Source organism: Patagioenas fasciata, chromosome 8 (assembly GCF_037038585.1).
Source record: "Patagioenas fasciata isolate bPatFas1 chromosome 8, bPatFas1.hap1, whole genome shotgun sequence".
NCBI lineage: Eukaryota > Metazoa > Chordata > Aves > Columbiformes > Columbidae > Patagioenas > Patagioenas fasciata.
In genome coordinates, this window is record NC_092527.1 from 17,640,152 (window position 1) to 17,655,297 (window position 15,146).

A 15,146-nucleotide genomic window follows, 5' to 3' on the forward strand; every position below is an offset into this window, starting at 1 on the left:
AGCAAAGGTTTCCACCAAGCACACCCCTGCTGTTAGTGCAGCTCATCAGGCAGCTGCTAGGAAACAAAAGTGATTCTGTGACAGAAGCTGTTTGTCTTAGCAAGTCTTTTGCCATTGTGGGCGCGCATGACGTGCTGTCTTGCCCGCAAATACGATTAAGTCAATCGATTCTCTCATTTGCTGCTCCTTCCTTCCGCGTTACAAAGCTGTGATGTGAATTTCTGCACAGACTGCTTGCAGAACAGGCTTATATAATATTTCAGTCCTTTTCAAACTCTCTGCATAGATTAATTGATCGTTATTTAGTATGTAAAAAGTATTTAAGTTGTCAGCTAGTTCTAACGAAGTATTTGTTTTCTGCGAGATCAGAGATATTCTTAACCTGGTTTAAAGCTGCCATTACAGAAACTTGCATTCATTGTTGATAATGCAACTATTTAATGTGCATCTATTTAAGTACTCTTTGTAAGAATTTTTATTCGAGAGGCGTCCTGGAAGAAAAGCAACAGAATTCTGCAAAGTAGTATAATCTATGCATTTAGCAATTTATAATGCTTTGCTATCTTTTGAACACTTACTATCTGAAAGTGCAGGCAACAGGAACAGTAATTGAATAGAAATGTATATAGAGCCAACATGTTTCTATAAACAAATTCCAGTGCTTAGAAATGAGAGAAGTTAATTCCAGTCTAGTTCCAGTGTTATAAAAATTCTGCTTAAAATAGAAATGTGTTTGCTTATTACTTTAAAAAATTAGAGTAGAAAAAAAATCAAAACATTCTAATATAACCTCAATGCTATTACTACTTTTAACCAAACCACTTGAACAATGATCTTTTTCTAGTCCAAATCCTGTCTCCCTCACTGCTACTAAATTTAAACAAACCACTATTGAGGAAACAAACAGAAAATGAAAAAATGAGCTGCCCTAGCACTCTTAGAAATGGGATGCTAATGCAAAAAGAACAGTCATAACAGAGAATTTTGTTCTTACACATTTTTATTTTATTGGGTTTTTTTTAACATTCTTTGATGGAATTATTATGCAACTATTATGCCACAATGTATGATACACAATGAAAATGGAAACCTGTCATTTACATTCTATGTTAATTTTGTTTTCTGCCTCTGTTTATACTGTGGCATACGTACATTTATCACATTTCATGCAGCACTGACCTGCCTTATGCTAACTGAGAATACAATAAATGGTGCCAGCAATATTTAGCTGCACTCAATTCTTGCCACAGAAACAAGCATTCATAAAAGCGTTAAAATACTTTGGGTGATGGTTACTGCCTATCAGTTTAATGTTTTGAGCTATAGAAATGGACAAGAGACAATCTTTGCTGCTGTCAACTGCAGTACTTTCCAAGTTGATTAGGTTTCAAAAGACTGAATTAGCTTCAATGTTTCAATGAGCAAATAAGCCCAAGGCAACCAGCCCGATTTAAAGGGATGCTGTGGAGTTTCACAAATATTAGACTAGCTTTGGTTCTGGATCCCACAGCAAGTCCCTTACCACATCAATTTTGTGCTCTGGCAGAGGGATTGGGTTTTTTTCCCATTGTCTCCAGGCCAAATGAAAGGACAGTATAAGGCACACTCATCCCTTTCTAGTAACCTTCTTGGACAAGTAGTACCTGATCATAGCTACAAGTTTTTAATACAGCTTTTTATTTTGATAAGAAGCTTTTCAGCATCACCTGACTCTTTGAATCTGTTGTAAACTGCCAAGCTTTATTATGTCACTGCCAGAACAGCAGCAGCAGGGTAAAACTTAATGCCACAAACACAAGTATGCCCCAGGAGCACGCTCAGGAAAGGGAACTGGAGATAGGGGTGAAGTCCCATCCACGTGTTTTCAGTCAGTTGGTATGAGGTACGCAAGCAGCTGCTTAACAGGTGTAACACAACCCTCCAGGCACCGCAGGGCTCTGGGCCCTTGTGCAGATAGTTACTGTCTCCTGCTTCAACAAGGTAGGGCCGCTGCTCTGCGTTCCGCCACAGCAGCCTCCCCACCAGCCAGCAGAGAGAAGGGAAGATATCTCCTGCCACTACATGCTCCAGCATTGCAGAAAACTGCAGCCATCAGACCCAAGTTCTCCTGGGGCAGAAGGAACAGAACTTGATGAGACTAGTTCCTACATTAAGAGGGGAAACCTTTGTCCCCTGCCCAGTAGCACTGCGGAGAAGCAGCATCAGTGACACGCAGAGACCACCCTGCCATGCGGTGCTCCTGGGAGGCCAAGCGCTATCTCCCGGGAAGGGAAACCACCTCTGCCGTCCTCTCACCTCCAGCACCTGCTGTGCGTCAGCCGCCTCACAGAGCCAGCTCTTGAGGCGGTTTACTTTCACCTCCATACTGAAAGCACGTGGCAATTGATATCCTAATTGACAAGTAAACACAAGGGAAAAATAAAAATCAGTTACTACTTGTACAAGACCACAGCATGTGCCTTTGGTCAATCAGCAACTGTTGCTTGCCCACCCTCCTCTTAACAAAAAAGGGTGACTAAATCGGGAATTGCCACTTCAGAATTGGATTAATATCAGCAAGGAGATGTGAGGCAGGGATTATCACTGGACAAAGCAGAGAACCTGCTACTTGTTGCACAAACACAGATTTCTCATCCACACACAATCTTTTTATGGGTGCTACCAGGTCAAAGAAAAGCAGATCTTCATAGTCTAGTGAGGGAAAGAACATTCCTCCAAAATGAGGATGTTCACAGGACTCCACAGTTCCCTAATTCCACAAAGCATCAAAGCAGGCAGCCCAGGGAGTGGGAGCAATTAGTGCTGCCACCTCTTACTTTAGAAGTCATTTGATGCTGATTTCTCCTGCTGATCACCCACTGCTCTGGCAGCTGTGGTCTTGCATAGGCTTCTTCCCCCCTCAACTATCCCCAATAAAGCTTTTCTTGGTCCCTTTTATTTCTGCCTTCATCACCCTCCTCCACCTTATACCTAAGCAGTCCACACCACTTTTGTTATCACCCATAGTTTAGCAGCTTTGTAATGATTCCCTATTTCCAGCCTCTCCTTCACAACACCTGGCTAACTCACCATCTCCTTTCAACAACTACAGCCAATACATTTCTCTGTCAAAGTAATCTATCAAATCTTTGTTTTTCGGTTTCACTGCTCCTCTCCAATATACCTAGAAATAGCTGTCAACCATATTCCTTGTGACAATGCATCTTGTTTCCTTAGTGGCCCCCAAACATACTCTCCTTTATCAGGGATGTGCATAACTATCATTGCTGTCCACACCTGCTCTGCTTACAGTAATTAGACAGTGTGCACAGAATGAGACTGGAGCCTCACTGAGCCAGACACTGCATCCTTGGATAGAAGACTCTCCTTGTGCCAAAGAGGTCCCAATCTAAATAGACAAGTGACAAAAAATAGTTGAAAGTAAAGTGGAATTTTTTTTTCTTTATGAAGTGGGGAGCAAGGTGCACAGTAATTAAGTCAGCTGCTGGATCATTTTATCTGTTAAAGTTACATGATTTCTAGTATTTTTCCTGCTTTTGTTTCCTCTTTCAGATGCGGTGACTTGAGAGACTACTAGACAGAAATGGCTTCATGCCCTGCAGTTAGAAGGTCTTTCCCTCGAAGGCCTCCAGGTTGAAAGCTGTATCCAAGAACCTTCTAAGCGACACCAGATGCATGTTCTTGTTGCCTGTGGCAGCTGCAGCAGCAGGCTCTCGGCCAACATACCTTTGTGACAAAAGGAATTGGGCAGACAAATGAGGTGAGAAGAGAGACTATTTTGACACTAACAAGCATGAAAAGATGCGGTTAAATGCATTCAGGTCAGCTTGGCAGATTTGGACATTTAACTGTCAATCTTTCTTAAATAAAAATCAAGCTAAATTTCACCGTCAGTTATACCGTCTGGTCAGCTTCCCCCTCCCACCAATATTAAGCTGTGTCTTCTCCCTCATGTCTCCAAGGGCAGCCAGCTACACTATCACATAATTAGATAACTTGCTTTTGGCAATGAAGACTTTAATTCCTCCAACAGCTGCATGGGCAGACTCAAGAGTTAATCATCTAAAATAAATGCAAAGGTACCCGGACTGAGCTCTTAATATAACTGTTTCCTCCAGAAATCAAATATTTGGAGTGAAATTCTTAAAAAAGACAGAATCTTAGACAACAAGAGAGAAAAATCCAGGAGAGTTAAGTGCAGTGTTAAGTGACAATAAATATAGAGCTAGTTGCTACTGGTTTTCTTTTAGAACCACAAGGAAGTGCAAGATATGCATGATGAATTTGAGAAATAGTCATCTGGATTTTTCCATCTTTCACCCAAGAACCCAAACTCAGAGGCTTTGATTTGTGAAGAACATGACTTCTCCATGAATAACATCCTCAAATCAAAAACAATTTTAAAAGAAAAATAAAAAATGAAAAACCCCCAAATAAATTTAAAAGCAAACAAATCAGCCCAGGAGATAAGAGTCTCATACCATATAGGTCGAGTGTGGTTCACAATAGTGCGGAAACGAGGTTTGACATAATCATAATATCCACTGTTTTTGTGTTCCTCCTGACACCAAACTAGATCAGCAGCTGGATACTTCTCAAGTTCTTCTTTCAGCAGGTCAAAAGGGAATGGTGAGATCTGGAAAGACAGGGTAATAACTGGCAAAGCTTCCTCTTACATTGTGTCACCCATGGTAGGAAAGCCTTTTACCTATCAGGTATTACAACCAATGACTGTAATTAACCATTTAGTACCTAATATAATTGCTATACGTTCTTTAGAGTGACTCATATTTCTTTAAGTGATTTCATGCTGTCAGAAGTGAATACACACATATTTTATATATGCATCAGTATGAACAGCAGTAGGTCATAGTCCAGATCTCCCATATTCCTACCATTTTTCTAGTGAAGTCATTGTGACAATACAAGTCCTTAATTAGTGAAATGACAATGCAGCTGCAAAGTGTACTATTCACAACCTCTAAACTTAGCAGATTGCAAATACAGATTTAAGGTGCCATCATACTGTAACCTTTACTTTGTTACATTGTTCTGGAAAAGTCCAGCTGTCTGAATCTCATTGTCCAGTATACTGTTGATGTGTTCCTTTTCCACAAAGCCATGAAGGATTAGATAATGTCTTATAAGATGCAAAATGCTATAAAAATGTTATCTATCACCATCCTTTCTGGCAAGTGTTGTCTGTTTAAAAGCACAGTAACCCCTTGCTGAAAGTCTCCCCAGGGACCCTGTCTTCTGTGGATCAGGGATCTCACCTGCTCAAGTCTGGTTATAGCAACTTGTTTCTCCAGGTCTTGATTCTTTCTCTCTTTCACAAGATCATAGTACACTTTTCCCGTGCAGAAAATCACTCGCTTGACCTCATGTGGTGCATGAGCTGCCAGGCCATTCTCAGGAATCACACGCTGGAAGGTGGTACCTGGTTAGAGCACAAATTAGAAAAGTGCACTCAGTGGCACAGACATTGTACAGCTGCCTATTTCTACTTTTCGGACCAGTAATTTTACTAAAGTGAGATTCAGCAGTTTAGTTTCAAGAAGTTAAAAGCTCGTAAATATTCCACTCTTTCACACTTAATAGACAGAAACATATTAACAGCAGATTCGCTTTTAGCTTTGCATTGTGCATTACAGCTTTAATTTTAAATTGATTGGATGGCTCACCTTCGCTTACATTTTTTTTAGAAAATTACCTGAAATCTTGTTTCTTCTTTCCAAGATGATCTCAACCATATAGCTTTAATATAGGTTCAGATGATTTTAGAATATTTTTATATAAAAGCATAGCACATATTCATAATGCAATTAAATCTGGAAACTGCAGAAATATTTACACAAGCTCATACATCACTGCCATGTATATATGTGATTTAAACCTCTGTTTGAGAGTGAAAATGGCATTAGCCAAAGGAAGAATTAGTGTAGTACTGAGCCATATGTATTAGTGATAAGACACAATTTCAGATGCATATCCTCACCATTAGGATATCTTTTCCCCTGTGATCTCATCTCCCAGGAGAGCAATTTGCTTGGGATACATGAAGCTGGAAGAGGGACTTGATGGTCTAAGATCCTTTTCTTTGCTCTCGTATATGATTGATTAGAACTATTCCCACATTAACCAACTGCAAGGTAGCAGACAGCAGCATGACCTCCCAGCCTGAATCAGCACACCCACTTACCAGGGAATACGTTCCTGTTTGAACCATTTATCTTGGGGGGAGAAAAGCAGCAGCCCATACGTGCAAAAAAGAAACTGATTTATGTCAAAATTATCCTGTCCCACTGAGCAGAAGAATTCATCATTAAAAAAGACTGAATCTGCGCTTCTCTGGGTCAGTTGGGAGTCAGTCTTCCTCTCCTTCTCAGCTTTCCATTAAAAGCAGAGCAAAAAGAGTTAGCTGAGAGTCAGCAATACGTCCTGTCCTCTTCAGCAGTAACATGAAAGTATGTCAGAATTCAATGTTAATTAGGAATTTGGCCACTACTGAGGTGGCTCACCTGGAGCCTGAAATAGAGGGGACTCCCAAGACAAAGTGACCAATCACAATCCCTACAGGGTTTCTAATCTGATTAATTCTACAAAGCTTTGAAACAGCAATCAAAACCAGAAAATGTCAGAAGCAAACTTTACTCACCTACAAAAAGGAGATAATGCAATATTTAAGCATGTTTATACACTGTAAATTGCTTTCAAAAAACTGAGCAGTTACTCTTTTGTGACAGCAGAGAAAAGACAGCCACCAGAACTGGAGGTAGCACACCGTACCTACTCACACTCGGAGCAATCGCTTGAATCACTCACTCACTACATTTCACTGCATTTCCTCATGCCACTCCAACACACTCTAACCAGTGCATGGCAAGAGAAATTACTGCAGCTTTTGGCATTATTACCTCTGCAGCTGCTACATCTCTCTTGGTGCTGACGGCATGCCAACAGCAGCTGGGGTGGCAGATCCAGCTCTGAAATCACTGATCTCACTTTAGATCACTGGTGTGACATGGCAGCCCCAGAAATGAGTATTGTGAGAAGAAATGGGCCCCTCATCCCTCCAAATGGGCACAGTGTGATTGCAACCTGTTTCTCACAGCTGGAGAGCAGTACAAAGAACAATTTTTATATGAAGAGAAAAAGAGTGGAGGGACTTGATAGCATACTGAGGGAAACATCCCTGCAGAGACAGGAATGCACTTTCCACTGCCTTTAAGATTAATGGTTGCTTACAAGATAAACCTGTTAAAATTAAGAATTCATATTTGAAAGCAAACTTTTCAGCAAAAGTCCATGCTAGATCTCACTACTGCAGCTCCACAGAAATTGTGCCAAAGGGAAACTCTCCAGAGCAGATTCTCTTCTTCACAGTCTGACATGCAACTTGGTATTGCTAGTTATTTGTCCATAATACTTTCAGATGACTTACCAGACACCATTTCATCAAAACTGGATTTAGCTTCTGGATGCCTCAGCAGTGACTTGGGTGTCAAAATAATCAGCTGTAAGACAGAAATTTTTCAGAGGCTTAGGAGCTGCTTTATCTACATTATTATATGGAACATTTGTAACACTGTTCATACAAAAACCACAAACTAAATATGTTATAGACCAAATTAATGTGAAGAGCAAACACAGTAAATTATTTTTTTCTGTTTTGAAAGCCTACAAAGTTTCAAAATTATTCAAAATATTTGTGTGGTTCACTCCCTTTAAAGGTTCTCAAAACCCATTGCTTATGCTTCTCTTTGAGAACAAAATCAAATCACAGACCATGAACCCGTAAAACATCCAACACTTGTATCTTAGGTTTTTCAAGTTCCAGCAATTAGACACGCAGTTTATAGTTATGCAGCCTGTTAGCTACATAGTGTCTTGACAAGCTCATCTGAAGGTCTGCACAGTCAGAAGGAAATAAGCTGAAAAATCAAGTTTTGGAATCGTCATAAGTCAGAGCAGATTTTCATTCCATCAAATCAGCGACTTCAACTCGTGTTCAATTAAGGTTTTTCATCAATGATTCTTGTTCTTTTCAGCAGTATGTCATATGGAAACAAACACTGAGGGTTAATATACCTAGAAGAATCAAGTCCATTACAGTAACTTTACCGGTTTTCTGAATGGCAGCAAGATCTGTCTTCTGAGGACATGAAAGTAATTGGCTGGAGTTGAACAATTCACCACAATCCAGTTGCACTCATACAGCTGGGAAACTTCAAACTGCTCACTGAACTCCTGAGAGAGACATTAAAGGCATTAGAAAATTGTCTAAAAGACTGGAGAAAAAAAAAGGTGTGAAAACCATACTTTTATTTCTGACTCTCTTTCCTCAAAAAACTTAATTAGCAGATCTTTGCTGATATTATATTATGATCTAGGGTGGCATCACTACAAATCATTCTCTTCTGTTACTACTTCTTCCTAAAAATGTATGCAAATAAAGCCAAAATGCTTCCATTAACTTCAGCGAGCTGGGAAGACTGGGCAGGAAGGGTGAGGAGGACTAGGATTTTAACTGGTGGAAGACACAAAATAGAACTCCTTTCAAAGAATCTTTAAACTAGAATTCATTTCTTGAGTGTATAGGTAACTCTCTCCCATTTTTCAGTAGGTGTCCTGTCCTCTTATACTATTTTAACATAGATTTTGTGTGGTTTATATTTATGTATTCTACGAATACAAGGTTTTTTTAATCCATATCTACATATATACTTATTAGGTAAGCATATAGACAGATATAGGTACAATAATCTCATTACAGATTAGTACAGCATCTAACGTGATTTCCTGGTCCCTTGTTTGAGCTCCTGCCTTCCATGGTAAAATTTATAACTTGCTTATTACATGCAATTGACAGTGCTTAAATGTAGTCAATCAAACAGGTCTTTATTCTTACAGTACACTAACAAAAATCACTTTTAGATGAGGAAGGACATGGCTGTGGAACTATCATTGCTCCAGGGGTAACAAACTCAGGGCCAAAACTGAAATATCCATTTTATTTTGCCTTTTTTTTTTTTTAATTTCTGGGCTTTTCAGTTAATATACAGCAGCGTTTCTTAGGAAACCTGCAGTGAGGAAGTGGATGCCCAGTATCCTGTCGAGCTACATATTTTAGCTGTAGAAATGAATGATTAGCATATGAAGGTCTTAAGTGAATCAAATTTAAAGTCGCTTATTTTCATGCTCCCAGCAGTACAAGTTAGCTCCACTGCAAAAAGCCAGGAGCGGTCCCACTTGGCCTCCTTTAGAAATTAGCTAGAGACACTTACTTGCAGTACACACAGCAATATAAACAAGCAGAATCACTGGCCCTGAGAACAGCCATAAAAAGATCATCCTGCCAGAGATAATTGTATATGATCTCAGTTTTGAGATGAAGCAGCACATACTTCCATTACTTTTATTGGGATCAAGTTAATGTTACACGAAGCTAAATCTTGACCCACTATACCTAGATAAAAGGATGCTTCCTACAGAAAAGTATCTCTGAGATGTGAAGAGAAAAAAAAGGACATGGCCTTTGACAAATCAACTTACTGGATAAGCATCAGAATCATCATTGCTCATCTGCAGAAACCTCTCAGGCCTGGCTGATGAATGCTCTGGACCCTGGTAAAGGTATCATTTAAAACAACATTAACAAGCCAAATCAGCAGTTAGACATCAGTCTGGGTCACTCACTGCATAAGCGCATCCTGTCCCCCAGCAGCTCCGCAGCAGGCTGCACGCCGGCCCCACAGCCAGAGGCATCGGCAGCAGCAACAGGGGGCAGGACACACCACGGGACTGGAATTCTTTGTCTTCCTTAAACGTTTTTTATAGGAGGATACTAGGTTTTAAAAGGATTTCCAATGCTTTCCAATGCAATGATTACCAGCTTTCTTCTAGCCTCAGTATGAAGACCAGTGAAAGGGCAGTGGGTCCATGTGGGCACAAGAATGACCTTCCTATTGCAGGGCAAAAAGAAGCAAGAGGAATGTCAGGATGAGAAACACCACATGCCTCAGCCTGCTGCAGTGACTCCTCCTTTGGGCCAAGCCACCCTTGCATGCTAACAGCAGCAAAGACTAAGTTAACTGCTGACTATCTTTGCTGTATTAGCAACGCAATGGGCAGACTCAGGATCTCTCTCCCACAGTTGTTCACTGTTCAGTACAGGACAAAATAGCTTCAATGAATGCTTCAGCTAAAATGGATCAAAACACACTTATATGTTATCTGGCAAACTAACCTATGATTAATTTCTGCCTCCTCAGAAGGTATTTTACATTCTGTCAGGGTACTGAACACTCACATCCACTGTCTCACTAGCAGCACCCAAGGTAATTTATTTTAGGGCACAAACATTGTTAGATCCATTTTACACTAGGAAAACGTGTGCTGGTCAAAGACAGTATCAGAAATAAGGAGTGTAAGGGAATCTGTTCTCTTCCCTCCCATGTCCTTGTTTATAAAGGATGAGAGAAAGCTGTGAGGAGTACAAGAATACAGTGTGCTTTTTTCTTTTCATTGCTAATGCTGGCAGCCTTTACTTGTTCAAGTGACAGTTACTGTTAGGAAGGACTTTCATTTTGGAGACAGCCGCAGGGTTTTTTAACCTGAGGACATAAACTATTACAGCTCTCAAATCTCTCCATGATTGCTAAGCTAATGATGCTCCTAGAGCGTTTTTTTCTTTATATGGGTGTTTCTCACCACAACTTCCTCTGTTGAAACCATAACGTATGATCTCCAAAATCACTCATTACTTTGACAGCTAGTAGTCCACCTTGATTCAACACATCAGCCTCCCTGCTTCCAAGAGCACGATTCACTCTACTCCATCGTCTATGGGAATTCAAAAGAAAAAACATTCCACTGGCAACAAAAGAGTAACACAGTCACGAATTGTGCCTTGCAAAATTACTCTTTTGACCATTTTCTGCTTTTGACATGCCAAATAATCTGGTCATAATTGGGTAAGGGCTTGAGAACAAGAAGCAAAGCCATGCAAAATCATGGTGCACAGTAGCAGTCCAATATTGCAACACTTCTGTTGTAGACATCTATTTGCTGTAAATCAAATCCTACACTAAGTACAACCTATATACATACAAACGTAGTGCTTCACAAGCACACTGAATTCAGTACACTGCAAACAGAGATGTTACGAGCAAACAATTACAGGAGAGACACGTGAGGCTTCCCTAACATAAACAGATCCGCTGCCCCAGCAACAACCTCAGTCCAGAGCCTCAATGTTCACATCCATCTTTGATTTCTCTGCTGACACCATCAGTCGGATTGTTGGCAACTGCTGCGTGGGATGGGGCAGGGTTTATTTCTACTGTGACCACCTATCCAGACAGACCTATACTGAACCCATTAGCTACTTTCAGATGAGTCCCCAGGGAGTGATTAGACAGCAGAGTCTTTCAATCTCAGCCAACTTGCCTGTGAATGCATGACCTAGAGGTGAAGGGATCCATATCCCATTACGAATCCTTCCCCAAATCATTCTGTCCCCAACGCTGTAGTTATAGAGAGAATAACATTCCCATAATGGAAAGCTCCTCTGGGAAGATAAGAGATTTCAGCAGCCTGGTAGGATTCTTAAATATTCCAGTAACACCTGACACTAGCAGCAAAATAAGCTTGTTTCAGAAGATCTCGGCAAATCTTAGTTGCCAAGTGGCTAAAAGAAAAGAAAGATTAACTGTATTGTAAGTTGCAGAGAACCAGCTCCCTTCAGCCAAGTGCTTCCCTGCAGAGGACCACACCTCCTGCTCAGGGCACATTCAGGCTATCCCTCAGGTTTCATTTTAAAAAAATATTAATTTAACAAAACCCTTGTGAACAGCATCAGACCCTTTATTCTTCATGTACAAATGGGTATGGAAGCCATTCATAAGATATGAATGCACCTCAGTATATCAAGACAGGATTATAATTGAATGGAAATAAAATAAATTGTTTGTGAGAATAAAAATGATGCTGTTTGTAGCAAAAGGGTCTAGAGCATTTATACAAATGGAGATTGACACTGTGGCACATACTGTACTTTTCTTAATAGAAAACTAGAAACATACATGCATCAATTCATGAATGTTAATGCATTTGAAAAGACCTAGCCTGACATGATCCTCATGTAACCTTTAAAAATAATTTAAAAGATTTGAAGAATAATTCTACTGCTGATATGAACTTCATATAATGCTATATACAGAGCTTGCCCATGCCCTTTTCCTCTAAGACACTGTAGTTCCTCCTACCAGCCACCAAAGAAAAGAAAGTCAACACCCAGTAGAAACATTTGCCTTTTCAGAAAGAGGGAAATTTCTTATTATATCAAAATTAACCAAGTCAATGATTTTTGAAGATGATTTAAAGTTGTTTCATATCATTTAATTACAAGTGAATTTAATGCTGAGTTTATGCAGAGATACTTCAGACAGAATAAAACCAAAAAGTACTGCTAGACACTAATGATTTCTTTCTTACTGTGCAGTAAGAACCTGGGTTTCTAGGGAAAGAAAGCAGCATCTAAGGAACAGAAAGAAAAAAAGAGAGAAAAAAGAAAAAATGGGGAAAACATGGTACATGTCACTAAGGACACAAAGCTAAGAGCTTAGAAATACTGCTCTGTTTTCTTTGGTTCTTACTGATCAATCTATCCACGTTCTTTTCTGCAGCACTGAAGCAGTCCAACGTGCTGAACAGCGCATTCCTCCCCCGGCTTTGTATCACCACTGGATCCCCAAGACCTTTGGCTTTTACAGCCGCAGAGGAAGGCACACAGCCAGCATTTCCCTCACGTGCCAGCCCCTGGCCCTCACCATTCCTTCCATTCCGTGTGGCAAGAGCAGGACAATCCCGTTGTGACGAACCCACTTGGCCTGGCCGGAGCTGATGAACTGGTCTATTATACACTGCGCTGTGTTGTGGAAGTCGCCAAACTGGGCCTCCCAGCACACCAGGGCATTGGGACTTGCCATAGCAAAGCCAAGTTCAAAACCTGAGAACCAAACAAGTAGGAGAATTAGAAAAGATACAGACTTGCTGAGAATTCTGTTCATTTCTCATAAAAGAAATCAAATCAAAACAAAACCAAAAGGAGAGTATGAACTAGATTTTTGTAGCCTTGTTATAAATCATGCAGTTTTCAGCAGTAACATTTCCATCAGAAAGACTACCAAATAATGTTTTTCCAATACCAACTCTAATCCTTCAAACTATTCCTCAAACATTTAAATATCAACAGAGTTTTAAAATGAACTAAAACTCCTCCCTTAGCTCAGAATTCAATGTGATGTTTTCCTGTGAGGTCACTGAGATAGACACTATCCTTTCCTGTAAAAATACAATTGCAGCACAATACTAGTTCAGGAAGCTATTTGTTAATTTTATTACTTGCACAACCCTGCACAACACTGTTGTGTGGTTTGTTTTGTTTTTTTCCTCTCATATGCCTATAGGCAGGATCATAGCCTTTGGATCTTCAAATAAACTTGAACATAATAGGTGCATGGGAGATCCATCAGGGACTCAGGCAAACAATACTTCCTTTGGCAGGGCTAAGGACCCTTTAGGTCTCTGCTTTGGTGGCAGAGAGAAGACCAGAAGTGCTCTCACTACAAGAAAGACATTGAAGTGCTGGAGGGAGTTCAGAGAAGGGCAATGAAGCTGGTGAGGAGTCTGGGACATAAGTCTGATGAGGAGCAGCTGAGCAAACTGAGGCTGTTTAGCCTGGAGAAAAGGAGGCTGAGGGGAGATCTTATTGCTGTCTACAACTACCTGAATGGAGGCTGTTAGTCTCTTCTCCTGAGCAGCAAGCAGTAGGACAAGAGGAGATGGCCTCAAGTTGCACCAGGAGAGGTTTAGATTGGATATTAGGAAAAAATTCTTCACAGAAAGGGTTATTCAGGCATTGGAACAGGCTGCCCAGGAAAGTGGTGGAGTCACCATCCACGAAGGGGTTTAAAAGACTTATAGGTGAGGCTCTTAGGGACACAGTTTAGTGGTGGCCTTGGCAGTGGTAGGTTAAGGATCAGACTCAATCTTAAAGACCTTTTCCAACCTAAATGATTCTATGATGTCACTAGCTCAGTTAGTGAAAACAGAAGGACGTAACATTCTCCCTCTCCACTTTGTGTCAAAGATCTCAACCCATTTTCAGGTCATCCGCAGTAGCAAGTAAGTGCAGAAATTTCCCTAAACTTGTGCTGTTTGAACTGTAAATTCATCAATTCCATACAGAGAAGAACCACACATTCCCACTTAGGCACATCAGGTTAACACAGCAGGACAAATGCACAGCAGCAGCCTGGTTGACGGCAGCTCGGATGTTCTGGACAGAGTGAGCCAGGCAGCTTGCTGCCTGCTCTTAAAACTTGTCAAGGCCCAAACATAACTGAAGGCTCTCACAGGCTCCATAGGAATCTCTTAAAAGGCAGAAATGAATTCTTGCTCTCACTGAGAGATCTGCTGCAGTATGCTAAAGCCCCAGCTCTACAACAGGACCTGGGGAGATGACTGGCAAAGAGAGAAAACAAAATCAAACTGCTACTGCAGTGTAAGCTGGTAATTGATTCCTAGTAGTTCTGCAAAGGCAAAAGATAGAAAACTGCAAGAGTGTTTGCATGTGCTACATGGGCTCTGCTGTGTAGCATTAAAAAAATGCAGAATTTTGTGTCACATCAGAACATGAGAATCTAGCTATCTGCAATGTATCTAAGTTTAATGACAACACTTAAATTTAAGGTATTTTTCCATACCATGTTCCATAGTGAACTCCTAAATGTATCTAATAATATAAAAATATATATTTGATCTCTGCTCACATTTTCCTTGACACTTCAATATAGCTGAGCCTGGAGTGCTGAGCTAGTACCTGTACTCATATTCTACAATTATAATTTGGAATGATTAAAACCAAAAAAGTTAAAGCTCTCAGTAAATATATCAGTGCTATGTAGCACTGCTCTGGATATAGAGGTTCTGACTGAGGGAAAACTGATTCAATACACATAGAGAACAACTATCTGATGGATAAATATGGTTTAAGTTGAAGTTTTTACGTTCTACACAGAATAAAAAGCTCTATTTTCAACTACAGAACCACAGCATGAGAGGACTCTCATTGAAGGTTA

At 40.4% G+C, this 15,146-nt stretch overlaps 1 protein-coding gene across 4 annotated transcripts in view; it reads right to left on the minus strand.

Annotated features, from left to right (window-relative positions):
* Positions 1-982: 982 nt before the first annotated feature.
* The window catches only part of OGDHL (oxoglutarate dehydrogenase L), a 58,870-nt gene continuing 44,706 nt past the window's right edge, over positions 983-15,146 (minus strand). For all 4 annotated transcript variants that reach the window (XM_065843331.2, XM_065843333.2, XM_065843330.2 and 1 more), the window contains 7 exons: positions 12,834-13,012; positions 9,556-9,627; positions 8,125-8,250; positions 7,445-7,517; positions 5,277-5,440; positions 4,482-4,636; positions 983-3,726 (listed from right to left, as the gene is read on the minus strand). In XM_065843331.2, the coding sequence (XP_065699403.1) occupies positions 3,603-3,726; positions 4,482-4,636; positions 5,277-5,440; positions 7,445-7,517; positions 8,125-8,250; positions 9,556-9,627; positions 12,834-13,012 (893 nt within the window). In that variant the 3' untranslated portion in view covers positions 983-3,602. The remainder of the gene's footprint in view (positions 3,727-4,481; positions 4,637-5,276; positions 5,441-7,444; positions 7,518-8,124; positions 8,251-9,555; positions 9,628-12,833; positions 13,013-15,146) is intronic.